The sequence below is a fragment of the Hemitrygon akajei genome, chromosome 32 (genome assembly GCF_048418815.1).
Source record: "Hemitrygon akajei chromosome 32, sHemAka1.3, whole genome shotgun sequence".
NCBI classification, from domain to species: Eukaryota; Metazoa; Chordata; class Chondrichthyes; order Myliobatiformes; family Dasyatidae; genus Hemitrygon; species Hemitrygon akajei.
Genome location: NC_133155.1, coordinates 5,059,170 through 5,079,577, shown reverse-complemented (window position 1 = coordinate 5,079,577; position 20,408 = coordinate 5,059,170). Strand labels below are relative to the sequence as shown.

Below are 20,408 nucleotides of genomic sequence, written 5' to 3'. Positions count from 1 at the left end.
AACCTTGGAGTAAAGATAAATATTCCATTAATTATTCAATCAGTTTTGCACTTGGGAGGATCTGATTTATGTGGATTGAGAGAGAGTGGCTGGGAAGAGCATAAAAGAGTAGAAGATAGACTACATTCCTAGAGTTAAACTTGGGATAGAAAGAGGTTCTTGCCGAAGAATGTGGATCTGTTATGCTTAAATCATCATGTTCTCGGAGATCAATCATATATAATTGAGTGCGCTATCCTGAAGGAAACTAAAAGCTTGTGTTCCAGTCTGCGCTCACTGATGCAGCTGAGGTTTATTTTTCAGCTGGGCTCTGTACGAAGGCCAGGACTACAACGGAAGGGTTTTTGTGGTTAGTGAAGGAGAATACCCAGACCTCCAGTCCATGGGCTGCAGGATGACCACACACATCCGGTGCGTCAAAACCATCCCCTATGTAAGTATCCAACATTAACTCGCAATTTCTCTGTGCCCTGGAATGCAAAACCAACTGGTCCTTCTGGTTCAGTCAGATTTTTATTTATTTATATCTTTAGTTTTATTTAGAGATACTGTAGAGTGCAGAATAGGCCCTTCCGGCCCTTTGAGCCATGCTGCCCCCCAACAACCCCCGATTTAACCCTACCCTAATCACAGGACAATTTACAATGACCAATTAACCTACCAACCAGTATGTCTTTGGGCTGTGGGAGGAAACCGGAGCACCTACAAGAAGCCCACGCATTCCACCTGCGGCGACTCCTTACAGAGGACACTGGGATTGAACTCCAAACTCCAAAGCTACGAGCTGTAAGAGTGTCCCGCTCACTGCTAATGCTACCGTGTACGTGGCATGACTAGTCTTGAGAGATAACGAAGATAAACATTAGCTTTATTTGGCACATATACATCGAAACATGCAGTGGAATACTGTATGTCATATGGGTCAAATCAAATCTGCGAGGACTGTGCTGGGGACCATCTGTGAGTGTCACCACGCGTCCAGCGCCAACGTGGCATGCCGACAACTCACTACCCCTAACCGTACGTCTTTGGACTGTGGGAGGAAAGCAGAGCGCCCGGAGGAAACCCACGCGGTCACTGGGACAACATACTGACTGACAGCAGTGGGAATTGAATCCCAGTCCTACGGTTTGTGCTGTAAAGCACTGCGCTACTTTAACCTTGTTCTTCTCCCAGTGGAATCCAGGGAGAATGTTTGTTGAAGACTGAACGGTAAGCTGTCTGTTCTTATTCCTCACCTTACTCGGTAACTCTAATCCTGTTGCACAGAGCCATGGAGTTTTGCAGCACGATGCAAGTACTTTGGCCCATCTCACCCACGCTGAGCCTATTCCTGGATCTTTGTGTCAGGGCTAAATGAAAAAAAGTCTAATATCGCCTTTGGCATTTAATCCTGTAGGACATGCCTCTTCCAGTGTACAGTTTGGTATTGCTCAAGGATCCTTGGAGCATCTGCCTCCAACGCCCTTTCAGAGAGACACAGGACTTCCAGCCACTATCTGTGTGTAAAAGGGATTTTCTAATCTCCTTTACTCTTTTTTGAGGCCTTCTATTGGTTGGAGTCGGCCATAGATACTGTGTCCCAGCAGTTTACATGATACGCAGTCCAGGACAGTACAATACGGAGAGCAAGCTGTGGCCTATGTGGCAGGCTCCCCCTCTCCACACAGGTGATGAATCCAAAGGAATGGCAGAGACCAATAAAGTTTGGCATCAGCGGCGTCACAGGAGTTGCCAGTCGGTGTTCAACTCAACACTGGCCTGCCTTAGAGAACCCAGCTCTGGATTATTCCTCAGAGTTTGCTCCCGAAGCCTTCCCACCAGTGGTTATGGACACAAGGCAGCGGAGTTTTCCTTCTCCTAGATGAGCTGCCGACCCGCGGCTGGCAAGCCCCCTCTGCCCGAAGTGAAGGGTTTTAAGATGCCAGGACCAGTTCACCCGAAGCTGCTTCGGTGCACAGCTGCACAGTAACTGAAACACTCTCGTGCACGTAGGCTCTGTTGCCACGTGCTGTAACATTACTGTTTAGATGCCCCTTTATTAGGGGCAGGAGGTACCTACTAAAGTGGCCACTGAATGTGTGTCTGAGTGATAAAGAAATGAACTTGGAAAGAACCTCTGGCAGAATGTAACGCAGTAAATTTGTATCCAACTGTGTGCTGGTTATAACCTGATTCATTAATTGGCAATAATTATTGCAATGAAAAAGTAGTTCATGCCTTTGAAGGATGCTGGGACATATCGAGATTACTGTGGAACTGCTAATTTATTGAGGAAAAATTGCCTTTGATCCCCACTCAGTTTTCCCATAATTAATTAATTTAGCGACGCTGCATGGAGTAGGTCCTTCCAGCAACCCCTGCAAAGCACTGATTAACCCTAACCTAATTACAGGACACTTTACAATGACCAATTAACCTACCTGGTACGTCTTGGGACTGTGGGTAGAAACCAGAGGAGTCGGGTAAAACCCACACATTCCGCAGGGAGGATGTACAGAGACTGCTTACAGGGCTGAACTCTGAGCTCTGGAACGCTCGAGCTGCAAAATGTGTGTCTCATGAGGAATGTGCTGGAAGGCAGTGGGTTTGGAACAGAAAGTACTGGTCAAGTAAGTAGGGGTCCATCAGCAGGCAGACTGACTGACGAAGGGTCTCGGCCCGAAACGTCGACAGCGCTTCTCCCTATAGATGCTGCCTGGCCTGCTGCGTTCCACCAGCATTTTGTGTGTGTTGCTTGAATTTCCAGCATCTGCAGATTTCCTCATGTCTGACTGACTGTCTTTGTTGAACAGATCTTCTCTGAGCCTTTAATCACTTTGCATGGTTTGGAGAACTTTGAAGGAAAGGAGATTGAATTGGAATCGGAGATGAAGAATCTGACCTCCGATGGTTACAACAATCAGGTTCTGTCTCTTCATGTTCATGGTGGAATGTAAGTATAAAACTAAATTTATTGAACAAAATCTCGTACACTGACTTAGAAATCTCATAGCAAAACCTATCATAGTGATTTTTTTACTGTGAAGGAAGGAATATTTCTACTCTACTGATTGTATATACTCACACACTCATGTTTTCACTCAACGTCAGTGAGACCAAAGAAGTGATTGTGAGCTTCAGAAAGGGGAAGATGAAGGAACACACACCAGTCGTCATCGAAAGATCAGAAGTGGAGAAAGTGAATGATTTCAAGTTCCTGTGTGTCATTATCTCTGAGGATCTATCCTGGGCCCAACATATAGATGCAATTACAAGGAAAGCACAGCAGCAGCTATATTTCATTAGGAATTTGAGGAGATTTGGTATGAGTCCAAAAACACTGGCAAATTTCTACAGATGTACTTTGGAGAGCATCTAAATGGCTGTATCAGTATCTGGTATGGGGGTTGGGGGGGGTTGTTGGTAATCTGCACAGGATCAGAATAAGCTGCAGAGAGATGTAAACTTAGCGCCATCACGGGCACTGGTCCCCATAATATCCAGGACATCTTCAAGGAGCGATGCCTTAAAAAAGCAGCATCGATCATTAAGGACCCCCATCACCCAGGGCATGCCCTCTTTTCAAATCCCAGACTCCCCTCGTCATGCAGATAGCAACAAGGGAATAATGGGTGAAAACAGAATATAAAGCAATCCAAATGTGCAAAAGTCCAATTCATAAATCGTAGACCAGATCTCTGGTATAATCTTGCAACAGCATTGGGAGAGAGAGGGACCACCCACACACAGGGGCCTTCCCTTGGGAGCAGCGAGACAATTGCACACAGACACACTCCTCCAGCAGCAGCGACCAAGACTATCGCACACAGATACTCTTCTCCAGCAGCAACAAGTGACAGGCCAGCAGATGGCACTGAATACACCCCCTGGATGTCTCTATCTTCCTCGATGCTTTAATCGGCAAGAAATGGAGTCGATCGTGGGCTCGCACCCCTTCTCTCAGCTTCTGAGCCTCGTGGATGCTCACCTCCTGGAACCTTCACCGAGATAGTAAAGCGTCAGATCGCTTAATCGATCATCAAACTGTAGGTCACAGGCTCCAGCAGTACCAGGAACACGTGTAAAGGAAAAAGATGTGGAAGAAGTGCAAGAAAAGGTTTCATGGACCACATGGGAGATGTTGCCTTAGGCAGCATGTTCACTGGAACCCTCTTAAGCAAAAAAAAACTGATTCTGATTCTTATTCTTATATACTTGGCCATCAAGGACAACACGGTGATGTAGTTAGTAGAGTATTGTGAGCAGCTTTGAGCTCCTTATCTAGGAAAAGATGTGCTGGCATTGGAGAGAGTCCAGAGGAGTTTCACGAGAATGAGTCTGAGAATGAAAGGGTTAATGTATGTGGAGTGTTTAATGGCTCTGGGCCTGTACTCGCCCGAGTTTAGGAGGATGAGGGGAGATCTCATTGAAACCTATTAAATATTGAAAGCCCTCCACTGAGTGGATGTGGGGAGGATGTTTCCTATAGTGGGAGAGTCTAGGACTAGAGGGACACACATTTAGAACGCAGATGAAAAGAAATTTCTTTAGCCAGAGTGCTCCAGTTTCGTCCCAGAGTCCAAAGGCGTACTGGATAATAGGGTGATTAGTCAATTTAATTTGTCCTGTAATTAGGCAGGGGTTAAATCAGGAGTTGCTGGCCGGCGTGGCTTCAAGAGCTGGAAGGGCCTATTTGACACTGTATCCCTTAGTAAATATGAATGAATGAATGAAATTAAATGAAATTAATTTATTTCAGTCAGTACAAACATAACAAAAAGCATCATTTACAATGATGATTTCATAACGATAATTTCATAGGACAAAATTACAACAAAAGACAGATATTCTTTAAAACAGACCGAAAGAGTGTAGGCTGAAGCTACAGCTTATTACGCCCACCCCTCTTATGACTAAATAAATAAATAAATAAATAAATGTCTTTAGCGGGAGGGTGGAGAATCTGTGACATTCAATGCAATGGATAACTGTGGAAGCCAACTCAATGAATCTATTTAAAGCAGAGGTTGATAGGTTCTTGGTTAGTCAGGGCATCAAACGTTATGGAGAGAAGGCAGGAGAATGGAATTGAGAGGGAAAATAAACCTGGCATGATGAAATGGAGAGCAGAGTTGGTGGACCAGACATCTAATTCTGCTCCTGTGTCTTACAGTCTTGTTCTTGCCCTATCACATGTTGTCGTGATGGTTATTCAAGATGGTGTCCGACCATGGCCACACATTACAAGCAGACCCGTTACTTCTTGCTCCAAATGATTAGTTGCTTGGATTTATGGGCCTCACATTTCAGGGCAGGTGCTGGTTGGACAGCTTTTGTTTTAACGGTTATTACCAGGTGACTTTCTGTTTCCATCGTCCTGCCGTTGCAGTACAGCCCTTCGCTGCTTGAGAAATCTGACTCCTCTTCTTGCACCCATTGGAAAAACAAACATTCTTTTTCTTCACAGGTTGGATAGTTCCAGCTGTCAGTTAAATAAACATTCAATGTGAAAATATAATTTTTAAATGTCCCAGTGACTTTTATTTTGTGGTGCTCCAGTAGAGAAGGTGCCCTATTTTTCGGGATTTCTGAGGGACGGGTAGCCTATTCTTCGGCAAGTCAGGCAGCACCTAAAGAAAGGAATAAATACGAGATGTTTTGGCTGAGATCCTTCATCAGGACTGGAAAGGAAGGAGGCAGAAGCCAGAATGAGAAGATAACAGTGTCCATTATGCCACTGGTGTCCTCCACCTCTGGTGGTGTTCAGGGCTTCCTTCGTCATGTCAGTAACTTCCCCTGGGTTCTCACTACCGTCAAGTCCTGCAAGTCACCGGGTGGAGTCTGAGGGTGGAGCTTAGATGCAGAAGGATTCTTCATTGCTGTTTCCGTAACAATTTTGTTTTACTAGTCAGGGTTGTTGGCCCTGAGCTGAACCCTGAACCTGGAGGACTGGTGATCCTTAGTCTGGCCTCTACCCTTTGACCTCTTTGCCGTGGGTGACCCTACCAAGAGCCAAAGCCTCAAGCCCTGACTCCAGCCAGCATAGCTCTCTGGGCCATCGAGGCATGCAAGCCTCCAAACCACAGCAAGGCTGTGGTCCTCTTCAAGGAAGGAGAAGGTGGGAGGTCTCATCTATCACCTGCCTCTTTGTATTCCTCCCCCTTCTCCCATCTTCTTGTTCTGGTTTCTGCCTCTTTCCTTTCCAGTCCTGATGAAGGCTGTCGGCCGGAAATGTAGACTGTTCATTCTACCCCACAGATGCTGCCTGACTTGCTGAGATCCTCCAGCACTTTGTGTGCATTGCTCAAGGTTTAGATTCATTTCTTTATCCCATGTACAGCGAAACATACAGTGAAATGTGCCCAGTGATTTCCAGCTCCTGCACAATCTCTTGTGTCGGACTCTATGTTGTGTGCTAGTCTCTACACGTGACATGGGATAACACTCCTAGACAAGCAAATGGAACTCGCAAAAGTTCAGCACCAGCATCTCCTGCCTGCTGACTGTGCTGCTGCATACTGATCGAGTTTAGTGATACAGCACAGAACAGGCCCATCCAGTCTTTCGAGCCGCACCACCAGCATCCCATCAATTTAACCCTAGCCTAGTCACGGGACAACTTACAATGACCAATTACCCTACTAACTGGTCCGTCTTTGGATGGTGTTTCCAGGCAATACTTGTCCAAACTGCCAAAGCTGGCAGCTACACACTGAACATAGGTTTAAGAGCACTGAGGGAGCTTGCTTTAGTTTGCCAAGATGTGACTCAAAGCCTTGTCCTCTTTCTCTTCTTGCCCACAGCTGGGTTATTTTCGAGTACAGCAACTTCCGAGGTCGGCAGGTTCTCCTGGATCCCATTGAGATTTCAAACTGGCCCAAGTACAGCAGCTTCACCAGGATTGGATCATTAATGCCCATCATTCAGGTTAGTCTGGACTTCTACTGTGCATCAGCTGCCCAACTTGAACCTCCATCCCAACCCCAACCAAGGTACTGCGGTGCACCTGTAAGGAATGTGGATCTCAGTGCCAGTGTGGTCCTGACTGGACGGTTACCACTGGCTCCTCTCCCCTTGCTTGCCACCCATCAGGACCACAATGTAATAAACTAACATCCAGCCCCATGATGTGAATAAGCAAGCAGACTGACCTGTGCATGTGGATTTCTGCAACCTTAACTTTGGGATCCTTCACCATAAGATATAGAAGCAGCTTTGGGCTATTTAGCCCATCGAGTCTGCTCTGCCATAGCTGATCCAATTCCCTCTCAGCCCTAATCGCCTGCCTTCTCCCCATATCCTTTCATACCCTGACTAATCAAGAACCTATTAAGCTCTGCCTTACATATACCCAATGATTTGGCCTCCACAGCTGTCCTTGACAATGAATTCCACAGATTCACCACTTTCTGGCTAAAGAAATTCCTCCTTATCTCCATTATAAATGGACGTCCCTCTGTTCTGAGACTGTGATTTCTGGTCGTAGACTCCTCGACTACAGGAAACATCCTCTCCACATCCACTCTTTCGGGGCCTTTCAGCTTTTGATAGGTGTCAATGAGATTCCACCTCCCCCCCACCATCTTATTTTTCTGAATTCCAGTGAATTCGTGTCATACCCATGGGATACATGACCACAAGCCAAGAGAACTACACATCTCCAAAGCATGAAACAATTTGATTTGGATTACCTGTCCTTTAAATGGTGGAACTCTCCAACCTTAATCTTTAAAACTGTTTCCCTTCCAACACTTAGCTTCTCTCCTCCAAACAACTGGCTTAGTAAACCCAAATGTGCAACCAGCAGCTGTATCTGTCTGGATTGTGTTAAACAAAATGTGTATTCCAGCAGGTATATCAATCTGGCTTGTGTTAAACGCAACATATATACTCCAGAAGGTGTATCTGTCCGGCTTGTGTTAAACACAATGTGGATTCAAGCAGATGTATCTGTCCAGCTTGTGTTAAACACAAATATGTGTTCCTGCAGGTCTAGTTGTCTCACTTTGTGTCCTCTGTCTTTCTGTCACAGCACAATACAGGCCCTTCAGCCCAAGATGCTGTGCTGAACTTTTATTCTACACTAAGGTCAACCTAACCTTTCTGTCCCACATAACCATCCATTTTTCTTTCATCTAAGAGTCCCTTAAATGGTCCCAACGTATCAGCCTCCACCACCTCCCGCAGTGGTTTATTCCAGTAATGGATTCTGTGTAAAAAAAAAACGACTTCTGACACTTCCGCTAAACTTTCCTGCACTTGCCTTAAATGCTGTCCTCCAGTATTAGCCAATGGAGCTTTGGGTTAAAGACAATGTGTGTTCACTTTATCTATCCCTCTTATAATCTTATACATCTCTATCAAGTTGCCTCTCATTCCTTTTTGTTCCAAAGAGAAATGCCCCAGCTCACTTAACCTGTCCTCCTTCTCCTTCCCCCACCTTTTTTATTTTGGCATCTACTCCCTTCCTTTCCAGGCTCTTGGTGAAGGGCCTTGGCCTGAAACGTCAACTGTTTGTTCATATCCATAGATGTAGCCTGGCCTGCTGAGTTCCTCCATCATTTTGTGTGTGTTGCTCTGGATTTCCAGCATCTGCAGAATCTCTTGTGTTTGTAAGATATGTTCTCTAATCCAGTCAGCATCCTGGTAAATCTCTTCTGCATCCTCTCTTAAGCTTCTACATCTTTCCTATAATGAGGTGAACACAATTTTCCAAGCATGGTCTAACCAGCGTTTGACAGGGCTGACCTTCTGACTTCTAAACTCTGACTAATGAAGCCCAACACACCATACATCTTCTTAACCACCCTATCAACTTGAGGGATCTATAGACTTGGACCCAATGATCTCTCTGATCCTCCATACTATTTTCCTGTTGTTAACTCTATACTCTGCCCTAAATTACATCAAATGGCCTCTTCATGCCCAAACTTTCAGCTTCTGACCTTTAAGCAACTTTCAAAGCACTATGACATCTCCCAATCGTTTCCCTGCTGATCCCTCTTAAGCAATGATTAACACAAATGTATTGTATGTTCCATAGCCCTGTGTTTAATGCCAAGACATTTTGCGTTTACAGAAACAAAGATATTTCACTGTCAAGAACCAGGAGAACGGTGGTCTGCTGTCGATACTTCCATGTGAGGAAGATATAAAGTCAGGGCGGGTTATTATTGCACCTGAGAGTAAGGATCTGGAGCAGCTCTGGTTCTATGAGAAAGGGATGCTGAAGCCCAAGGTAAGGACCACTGGTTTCTTCTCTAATACCCCAGGGCTTAGTGATCACCCCTATGCCGCCTCTGCCTTAAGGGAGTGCTCCATATCCAGGCCCTCCTTTCAATGTGAAGTGCTCAAAAATGTTTCTCAATGACACTTGTGTCAATTTGGAGGGTTGGATGTTAATGGGTGGTAGTAGATGCTGCCTGATCTGCTGAGTTCCTCCAGATTTTGTGTGTATAACTCTGGATTTCCAAGATCTGCAGAATCACTGTGGTCCCATCCCATCCCGTACACTGTTCATTCAATCTCCTGCCATCTTACAGAAACAGAAATGGATACAGAAACATCTTAGCCAAGACAGTAAGGCTAAAAAACAGCTTCTTCCCCAGGTGTGCAGCTGAATAATGCTACACCCCAACTTGCCAATGGCCTTTGAGTGCTGTGGACAATTGAAGTCACTTGTTGCATGTAAATATTAGAACTTTGTTAAAAATTAAGCCATACCACGTGCATTGTAAATATCTGTTTTTCTTGGCCTGGAGTTGCCCACAATCTTAATGTCTTGAGCAATGACAATAAGTTCTATTCTATTCAACTCTATGATTTAAGCTGGTAGGAGACCGGAGTTTAGGATGGGGTGACAGTGTGGGTTGACAGGATCAAGACGGAACGTTAAGGTGGCGAGGGATTTTGGTCTTTGATCACAATCTCCGGCTCCACCCTAACGTTGTTCCTTGCCTCAGTTCATTTACGAAACAACCAAAATCAGAATCAGCTTTAATATCATTGGCATGTGTCATGAAATATGTTGTTTCGCAGCAGTACATTGCAATACCTAATAATAAAAACTATATATTATAATAAGAAATATATATATATAAATTAAATAAATAGTGCAAAAAGAGAGTAAAAAAAAGAAAAAAAATGAGCTGGTGTTCATAGGTTCAATGTTCATTCAGAAAACTGATGGCAGAGGGGAAGAAGCTGTTCCTGAGTTGTTGAGTGTGTGCCTTCAGACTCGTGTGCCTCCTCCTCGTTTGGAGCAATGAGAAGAGGGCATGTTCTGAGATAGTAGTCCTTAATGATGGATGCCACCTTTCGGAGGCATTGCCTTCTGAAGATTTAATGATGGCCAGTCATCGTTAAAGACCATTGTCATTTTGATAAACACTAACCTCTGCACCAGAGGTTCCCAACCTTTTTTATGCTATTGAGCCTCAGCATTAACCGAGCCGATCCATGGACAGCAGGTTAAATACCCCCGCTCTACACTCTCCAAGCCAGCAGCCAGAGAAGAGAAGAATTAATATAATCAATTGGAGATGAGAACTGGCGCAGGTAAAATCAGTCCATGCAGATTGCTGCAATGAGGTGATAGTTTGGGTGCAGTCTACAGGGCGAAAAGCAGTCTCTCCAAAGATAGGAGACATTGTGGATCTGGTGATTCATATGAGGCAGTCAAAGGGTAAATGCCAGACAGCAGACAGTATGCAGAAAGATCATGTCATCATCATTATGTGCCATGTCTTATGACAACGGCGATCATGGTCTATTGGCCATAATAGTCTGTGGTAAATTTTTCTACAGAAATGGTTTGCCATTGCTTTCTTCTGGACAGTATTTCAAGACAGGTGGCTCATTCTTCAGAGATTGTCTGCCTGGCATCAGTGGTCACATAACCAAGACTTGTGATCTGCACCAACTGTTCATACGACCATCTACCACCTGCTCCCATGGCTTCACATGACCCTGCTCAGCAGGGATAAGTAGGGAAGAAGCACCTTACATCTCCCTTGGTAGAGATGTATCTCCACCCCGCCACCCAAAAAAGCATAGGAGAGTGGAAAAGGAAGAAATAGAGACGAGAATCGTTTGGAAATAGATTGGGAGCTAACAAAACAGAGAATCCACCAGTGGTCTATAGGATATCTGTTGTGAGAAGGTGGCCAGAGCTGGTAGTGAGCAATATAAAGATCTGCTGTTGTCAGCAGAAGATGCTACATAAATCTTTTGCCCCAGTGTTTATCAATGGAAGTTACTTTGCCAGAGTTAGGGAAACTGAGAAATAAGAACTCTCAAAAGGTCCAGACAGATGTGAAAAGAGCAACTGAGGTAATGCATCAGGTCTGAGACCCTTCATCAATGGTTCATCAGCATTTTCTGTTTTTGCTCAGCTTTCCAGCATCTGCATTCTCTTTCGATTCTCACCTAGGTGAAACGAGGGTTCTGCTAGAGTGCATAGTGTCTTAAGATAGAACTGTTACTCGAAAGCCTGGCAGCACTTAAAGTGGAGAAATGTCTTCATTTATGTTTGGATTTATAGTTTGCCCCAGACATGAGTCTTCAGACCATTGGCACTGTGGGTGACACTGGAAGCAAGGTGGTGATCTGGTCGGACACGCGGATACCGAAGCATTGCTGGACATTTGAATTCAGTGGCACCATCCAAAGCCTCCTCTATGAAGGATTTGTGCTCAGTATCAAAGGTAAGTGTTCTATAAACCACTAGTTTGTGTATGTCGCTCCTTCAGCTCAGACAAAGCTAGCTCCTCATGGTGTTGGAGGTATTTTGGAGCTAGGGTAAATAGTAAATATTAATTTCACCAGCAACCAATCTTTAGACCCAAATGAGGATTGTAGATTGAACTTAAAATGCAGCCCTGAACGATAGTTTTCCTGGAGTTGGTTGAAAACCAGACAATACTGATTAGCATTCATTTTAGGTGTTTACAGTGTGGGTGTGAAGAAGGAGGTGTGACAACTATATGTAATTGAAAGGAAGCATTGTAGATACATTGTAACTATATAATTGTCCTGCCGTTATCTTTGATCTTTAGCATATAAAAATGTCATTTAATATTGGGTCAGGCAGGCCTCTGCTTACAAGTGTGTCTCAATATGTTGCCTATTGCTCATTTTTGCTGAATAAAACACTTCTATATCCATTAGCAACAGTGTCACTGGTCCTCTTAACTGCCTAAATACTGGGAAGACTAGATCTGTCCTTGTCAAGTCCAAGCGGCAAATTCTACTGCCTAGACATTAACCACACCTTTTTCTGAAAATAGCGTAAGACTTGGCCAGATTAATCACAAGCTTGGTATTATTAGACTCTAAGATGAGTTTTCAAACACACACAAGCATCCTTCCTGATGAAGGGTCTCAGTGCAAATCATCAACTATTTATTCCTCTCCATTGATGCTGCCTGACCTACTGAGTTCCTCCAGCATATTGTGTATGTTGTTTTGGATTACGATGAGCATCATTGTCTAGATGATCTCACCCATCTCCACCCCTGCCTCAGTCTAACCCCTAAATCGTACCTTTATCAGTCCTACACTTGCTGTCCCCCGATGTTCTACTTTGGGATATTTTCCTAAGAATTACATAAAAATGCAAAGTGTTGTTACTTTCCTCAGCCATGTGACTTCTTCTATTGGAACTGTCTGTTTCTCCGTCTCTTTCATGAGAAAACTTGCTCAATCCTCAAAAAACCTGCGAATGTATAAACCCTGTCCCTTTCTGCCCTTTAGTATCACCCCTCTCATAACTCTCAGCAATGTCAGGGAAGCTTGTTTTCTCAAAACCAGTACTGCTGCTAATTTCCTCTCCCCTTCACTGTCTAATCTGATTGTGACCCACACTCTGGACCTTTGTTTGCCCCTTGTTTTCATACTTCATAACAGAAACACATTGCACAAAACAAAAGCTGAATAAAAACTAATTTGTCTTTGAGAGAGAAAGATAAGCTGAAGATAAGGCACAATGTGAATGGCTTTCCATCCAACAGTCCCTATCCCTTCATGCAGCCCACGTACATTCACCCCATTACCAAGAGAACACCAGCCATTTAATCTCCTCTGACCATTGATTTCATGCACAGTACAACCCTATTAAATATACATTTGTCTAGCCCTGGCCTATGTTGTTTTTGTCTACTGCCCAAATCCAGGGAAGGGGAAACTCCTTTGATCTTCGGTCTTATGGCATCCAATCCTTTGGTCTGCGAGGTGTCGATTAATTCTCACCCAAAGCAGAAGTTCAGAGGTGGATTGCCTGTGGTCATGGCGATGGACGCAACTTAAGGGCCAGTGTCCTCAGAAAGATGGGGTAAAGAAGCCCCTATCCATTGAATAACATGGTGAAACCTATCAACTGCCGGAGAAACAACTTGGATCTGCTCCATTTTACCTACTGGTGCAGCGGGTCCACAGTAGATCCCAGCTCACTGGCACTTCACTCAACCTTGGAACATCTGGACAGCAAAGATGCAGACATCAGGATGCTCTTTATCAACTACAGCTTGACATTCAATATTATCATCCCCTCAAAGCTAGTCAATAAGCCTCAAGACCTTGGCCTCAATATCTCCTTGTGCATTTGGATCCTCCATGTCCTCACTTTCAGATCCCAGTCAGTCTGAATTGGCAACAACACTTCCATCAGCACACGTGCACCACAAGGCTGTGTGCTTAGCCCCCTTCTCTACTCGCTTTACACTTATGACTGGTGTGTGCTCACACATCTTTTGCTACAAGCGCACAAAATAAGTTAAATTGCACACAGAGTGTGCTACCTCATTGGCATGGTAGGTATAGTTCACGATCGTACAGAATCACATTTCTTTTTCCAGTTTCTGCTGCGGACCGTGCTGACAATGTGGAGTTTAGAATGATTTGTCTGCAGATTTTAGAACTGGCTTACTTATACTGGTTTATTGAAGAAATTATTCAGTGCACACATGTTGTTGTCACTGGGCAAAAAATTGCCCAGCACAAGATTTTTGCGCACACTGGTCATTACAAGTTAGAAGGAACATTACTCCAATGCCATATTCAAGTTTGTTGATGACACCACTGTTGTAGGCTGAATCAAAGGTGGTGATGAATCAGCGTATAGGACGGAGGTTGAAAATCTGGCTGAGTGGTGTCACAACAACAACCTCTCACTCAACATCAGCAAGACCAAGAAGCTGATTATTGACTTCAGGAGGAAACCAGCAGTCCGTGAGCCAGTCCTCATCAGAGGATCAGAGGATCAGCAGCTTTAGATTCCTCAGTAATATCATTTCAGAGGACCTGTCCTGGGCCCAGCACCTAAGTGCAATTATGAAGAAAGCACGGCAGCCCCTCTACGTCTTAAGAGTTTATGAAGATTCGGCATGACATCTAAAACTTTGACAAACTTCTATCTATAGATGTGTGGTGGAGAGTATGTTGACTGGCTAGATCACAGCCTGATATGGAAACACTAATGCCCTTGAACTGAAAATCCTACAAGAAGTAGTGGATACTTCCCAGGCAATCACAGTTAAAGGCCTCCCCATCATTGAACACATCTACATGAAGCAGTATCATCATCAGGGACCACCACCACCCAGATCATACTGCCTTCTCGCTCGCTGCTGCCTTCAGGAAGAAGGTACAGGTGCCTCAGGACTCACACCACCAGATTCAAGAACAGTTACTACTCCTCAACCATCAGGCTCTTGAACCAAAAGGGATAACTTCACTCAACTTCACTTGCCCAACCAATGAACTCACATTCAAGAACTCTTCACCTCATGTTCTCAATATTTATTGTTTATTTATTTATTAGTACAATGTCTTTCTTTTTGTATTTGCACAGTTTGTTGTCTTCAGCACACTGTTTGAACATCTTTGATTGATGCTATTATGGTTATTACTCTACTATGGTTTTATTGAATATGCCTGCTAGGATATGATTATCAGGGTTGTACGTGGTGATATACAGTATATGTGCTTTGATATTGAATTTATTTTGAACTTTGCCAACCACATTTGTCACATTAATGACTTCTTTATTGCCTCCTTTGTTTTAGGCGGGAAATCTTATGACCAGGACTCTGGAATTATCTGTAAACATGACGATCAGAACCCAGTTCAACAATGGGAGATTCAGATGCTGTAACAAAACCAATTCCCTAAGACTAAAGTACTCGGCCTCTGATGCAGGAGTTAACTTTCTCTCTAACCATCCTCTCTGCTACCCTCTCCCTGACCCCTGCAGCGCCTCACAAGAGTGTGGTCGGTAGTTGAGGGGGACGTGAGGGATAGGAAGAGGATGAACCCCCATTCACTAGCAGATGTCATCCATTAGAAAATGGAGTGGCACAGTGTTGTCACGGTGCCAGTGACCTGGGTTCTATCCTGCTGCTCCCTGTAAGGTGATTGTACTTTCTTCCGTGATGTTGTGAGGTTTCTCCAGGTGCTCCAGTTTCCTCCCACATTCCAAAGATGTACAGATTCAATTATTATCAAAGTAGGTATGCAGTATACAACCCTGAGATTCGTCTTCCCCACAGACAGCCATGAAACAAAGAAAACCATGGAAGCCATTCAAAGAAAAATATCAACCTCCCCACATGCAAAAAAAAGCGCAAACGGCAAGAACATCAAAACCCCCTCCACACGCAAAAAGCAAATTGTGCAAACGGTAACAAGAACATTGACCTCCCCCCATGAAAAAAAAACAAACAAATCATGCAAACAGCACCACAAAAACACAGAATATAAAATAAAACTGAAAGAGTCTAAGTGAACGAAGGTCCAATCCATAAAGTGCAAGACCAGAACTGGGTAGTGGTTTCATTGGTCACATGGTAGTAATTGGGCAGTAGCGCCTCGTTGGGCTAAGGAGCTGTTTTATCTTAATAGTAGATAAAATCGCAGGAATCAGATGTAACTACACCTGCATGATACTTTGTTACCACTGTCCATCCTTATAACTTCCACCAATACAATTTTTGGAATGGTTCCCTTTGAAAGAAGTAATTGTGCCATTCAATCATTCCCTCCAGTTCAGCATTTATTGCATGTTCCTTCTACCTTGACACCACACAGAATTCAGCAGATAGCATAGAAATGGAGTTATACCTAATTCAGAGTAGAGGACAGTGACAGGTTCTCTTTCCTGTATGATGCTGAGAAACATCCTAAGATCCAGTTGGACTCATCATCAGTAATGTAAACTGTGGTCATCTGGTGTTTCGGGTCTTTTAACATCAGATTCTCTCACCTAGGTGACCCACCAGTGTTGGATCAGTCCCAAGCTCATGTCCCAGTTGCGTCCACGGGTCAAACCTTTTTGTTCACAGCCATCTGGAGGCTCGCTCGGCAGCCTCTGTGATGGTCCTGATGGCTCTTTTCTCTGTAGCCCCCGTAATGCCAAGAAGAGAGTAGGTTCTTGATGCACCATCAATAACTCTCGGAGATGTGGGGCGAGATATAGGGCTTTTATTCGCTGGAAGAGAGCAGTCAGCAGCAAGAGACCACCATACAACATCCTGGAGACTGAGGGAGGAGCAGTGCCTCCAATCGCCTTTATACAGGGGTCTGTGGGAGGAGCCACAGGAGCAGTCAGTGGGGGGGCGTGTCCAGACAGGTATATGTAGTTCACCACAGTTCTGTAGAGCGAGCAGCAAGCAAAATCTCTACACACCACCTCAGCAGGCTGGCATCGTGCCCTCCACCCCTGTCCCTGGCCCTGCTCTACCAGCTCCTGGTATTTGACACTCAAACGCCTCCTCAGTCCAGTCTTCCCAAGACACTGTCACTTCTACCATGACCACCTGCTTCGAGTTTTCTAACAGTTTGACCATGTCAGGCCTCAGGGATGATGAAGCGATAAAGTTAGGGAACCTTAGTTACTTGTTGAGATCAATTTTCAGTCAGTTGGCAGTCGGATCTGTGTTAGTATTCATTTGTGATCTGCTCATTTATTTATTGAGATAGCGCAGAATACGCCCTCCCTGCCCGTCGAACTGCGCCACCCGGCAGTCACTGATTTAACCCTAGCCTAATCACGGGACAATTTACCATGACCAATTAACCTACTAACATGCACATTTCTGGGCTGTGGGAAGAAAGCGGAGCACCCGGAGGAAACCAACACATTCCACTGCTGTTGCCAAAAATTATTAGATTCATTAAATCCCATTTCAATATAATCTAGTACCGTTGAGTGGTCATTCCAGCACCATGATCACTGCATGTCTGGAACACTTGTACACGGTGTAGTCAGAGTTTCATTCATGGAATATTTGTAAATGACCAGTGGGCAGGTCAGATATTTATATCAGCACGGTGATCAAATTAAAATTGTTATACTTAAACTATGTCAAATTCCTTTATTCCATAATAAGACCATAAGATACAAGAGCAGAATTCGGCCATTTGGCCCATCGAGTCTGCTCTGCCACTTCATCATGGCTGATCCATTTTCCCTCTCAGCTCAAATATCCTGCTTTCTCGCCCACATCCTTTCATGCCCTGACTAATCAAGAACCTGTCAACCTCTGCCTTAAATATACCCAATGATTTGGCCTCCACAGCCGCCTGTGGCAACACATTCCACAGATTCACCACTCTCTGGCTAAAGAAATTCCTCCTCATCTCCGTTCTAAATGGACATCCCTCTATTCTGAGGCTGTGTCCTCTGGTCCTAGACTCCCCCACCACAGGAAATATCCTCTCCACATCCACTCTATCAAGGCCTTTCAACATCTAATAGGTTTCAAAGAGGTCATATAATACCATAATAATGGTATTATAATATAGTCGTATAGATAGCGAGTTGCCATGATAGTGTAGCAGTTAGCATGACACTATTACAGCTCAGAGTGTCGGAGTTCGGAATTCAATTCCAATGCCATCAGTAAGGAGTCTCTACGTCCTCCCCTCGAAATCATGGCCTTTCTCCAGGTGTTCCGGTTTCCTCCCACACTCCAAAGATGTACCGGTTAATAGGTTAATTAGTCATAAGTTGTCTTGTGATTGGGTGAGGGTGAATTTGGGGGGTTGTCAGGGGTAGCTGGGCGATGCAGCTCTAAGGGCCAGAAGGGCCTATTCCACACTGTATCTCTAAATCAAAATAGAAATAAATTATTTGAGCCCAATCCTAACTCCAGGTATATTTGATACTTTTCACACAAACAACTGGCAGTAGAGTTAGTCAATGAATTTTTTACTAGGTCATGGGTTTGGGTTTTTTTTTGTTTCTAACTTTGGAAATAAGAGTAGATACTGGGGAGAACCACTGACCATAGAACTGTAGCCCAGTGAGAGTCAGAAACAACGGAACTGTAGCCCAGTGAGAGTCAGTGCCCCTAGACCTGTAGCCTGGTGGGACACAGTGATGTGGAAGGTGGGTCCCTGTGGAACTGCACTCCTCTGAGAGCTGGTGGGATACTAGCCAGTGAGCAAAGGGTGAATGTAAAAGGTTTAGTGCGTGATGTACAAGCCTCTGCCTCAGGCTTATTACAGTTCAGAAATTATTTAAACATCCCCAGTCTACATATGATTTGTGATGGTAGGCGTAAGAAGTGCTTCTTCTATCTATTTTATACAATAGACAAAAATATTAATTTTTATTGAGTTTTGTAAATGACAGAATTTTATAAGCAAATAAATGATAATTCTATGTAAAAATGGACAATGCAGTAAATTTAGTGTTTTTTTTTTATTTAGCTGTCTGTTTAGTCTAACTTTAAAATAAAATTTGGCTACGGACAATAATTAAAGGGGAGGAATTTATTCCTTGGTTCCTTCTCTCTCATCAGTTCAGTGAATTGGAGAAAGGATGTGCGGAGTCTTGCCTCGATTTTGATGGTGTTTAACGCTTGCTTGCATTTTGCAGTGTGTTTACAATATCCATCCATCCACGTTTGTGTGAAGTGAGAATGGTGGCTGAGTTTACTCAGCTGATTGCCTTTGTTTCTACATTCAGTGACAACTTGCAGGAACTTCATCTGAGGAGAATTAAGTCAAATATTCTGAGAGATCCACAGAAGGCTCTCCATATCTGTTGTGAAGCAGTTGTCATTACTGGGAAAGATGAACATTTACTATGAATGACTCCTTCAGAGTCTAGTATGATTAACAGGTGCTTTACATCATATCACACACATCTGTTGTAATATCTGTGCATAGCAATGTCCATGACTGTGTGGCTAAGCACAGCTCAAATACCATCTACAGATTTGCTGATGACACAACTATTGCTGGCAGACTTTCAGATGGTGATGAGAAGGCATATAGGAGTAAGATATATCAGCTGGTTGATTGCTGTCACAGCAACAACCTTGCACTTTATGTCAGTAAGTCCAAAGAATTGATTGAGGACTTAAGAAAAAGTAAGACAGAGGAACACACACCAGTCCTCATCAAAAGATTAGAAGTGAGAAGGGTGAGCAATTTCAAGTTCCTGGGTGTCAACATCTCTGAGGATCTGTCCTGGGCCCAACGTATGGATGCAGTTACAAAGAAGGCACCACAGCAGCTATATTTCATTAGGAGTTTGAGGAGATTTGGTATGTCACTGCTTGCAAATTTCTGCAGAAGTACCACGAAGAGCATTCTAACTGGCTGCCTCACTGTCTGGTATGGGGATGGGCCACTGCACAGGATCAAAATAAGCTACAGAAAGTTGTAAACTCAGCCAGCCTCCCCTACATGCAGGACTTCTTCAAGGAGCAATGCCTCAAAAAGGTGGCATCCATCATTAAGGACCCCTATCACCTTAGGACATGCCCTCTTCTCATTGCTACCATCAGAAAGGAGGTATAGGAGCCTGAAGGCACACACTTGGTGATTCAGGAACAGCTTCTTCCCTCTACCATCAGATTTCTGAAAGGACATTGAACCTATGATCACTACCAAACCACTTTCAGAATCAGAAACTGATTTAATATCACTGGCATATGTTGTGAAATGTGGTGTCTTTGCAGCAATGTATAATTTAATGCCTTCTATCCTCTCTTATCAGATTCCCCCTACTCCAGCCCTGTATCTCTTTCACCAATCAACTTCCCAGCTCTTCACTTCCTCCCCCTTCGGGTTTCACCTTTCACCTTGTGTTTCTCTCCCCCTCCCCCACCTTTTACATTTACTCCTCGGCTTTTTATCTCCAGTCCTGCTGAAGGATCTCGGCCTGAAGCGTCAACTGTACTCTTTTCCATAGATGCTGCCCGGCCTGCTGAGTTCCTCCAGCATTTTGTGTGTTGCTTGGACTTCCATCATCTGCAGATTTTCTCTTGCTCAAACATCCCTGTTGGCACAGATATTCTGAAAAATTCCGAAGACAGAGAGCTAGATGCCAGAGTACACAATAGATAGGCTATTGATTGCAACTACTTGGGCTGATATGTGACAACATGTGTGCCAGTCAGTAATCACCCCCAATTTAA

The 20,408-nt window shown here is 44.1% G+C and overlaps 1 protein-coding gene across 1 annotated transcript in view; it reads left to right on the top strand.

The window, feature by feature from the left end:
• LOC140719565 (uncharacterized) overlaps window positions 1–18,957 on the top strand; it is a 155,534-nt gene extending 136,577 nt beyond the window's left edge. Inside the window, exons 20-25 of the mRNA XM_073034275.1 lie at window positions 304–433; window positions 2,796–2,935; window positions 6,786–6,909; window positions 9,062–9,220; window positions 11,525–11,687; window positions 15,045–18,957. Coding sequence (XP_072890376.1) covers window positions 304–433; window positions 2,796–2,935; window positions 6,786–6,909; window positions 9,062–9,220; window positions 11,525–11,687; window positions 15,045–15,133 — 805 coding nt within the window. The 3' untranslated portion in view covers window positions 15,134–18,957. The remainder of the gene's footprint in view (window positions 1–303; window positions 434–2,795; window positions 2,936–6,785; window positions 6,910–9,061; window positions 9,221–11,524; window positions 11,688–15,044) is intronic.
• The last annotated feature ends 1,451 nt before the right edge of the window (window positions 18,958–20,408 follow it).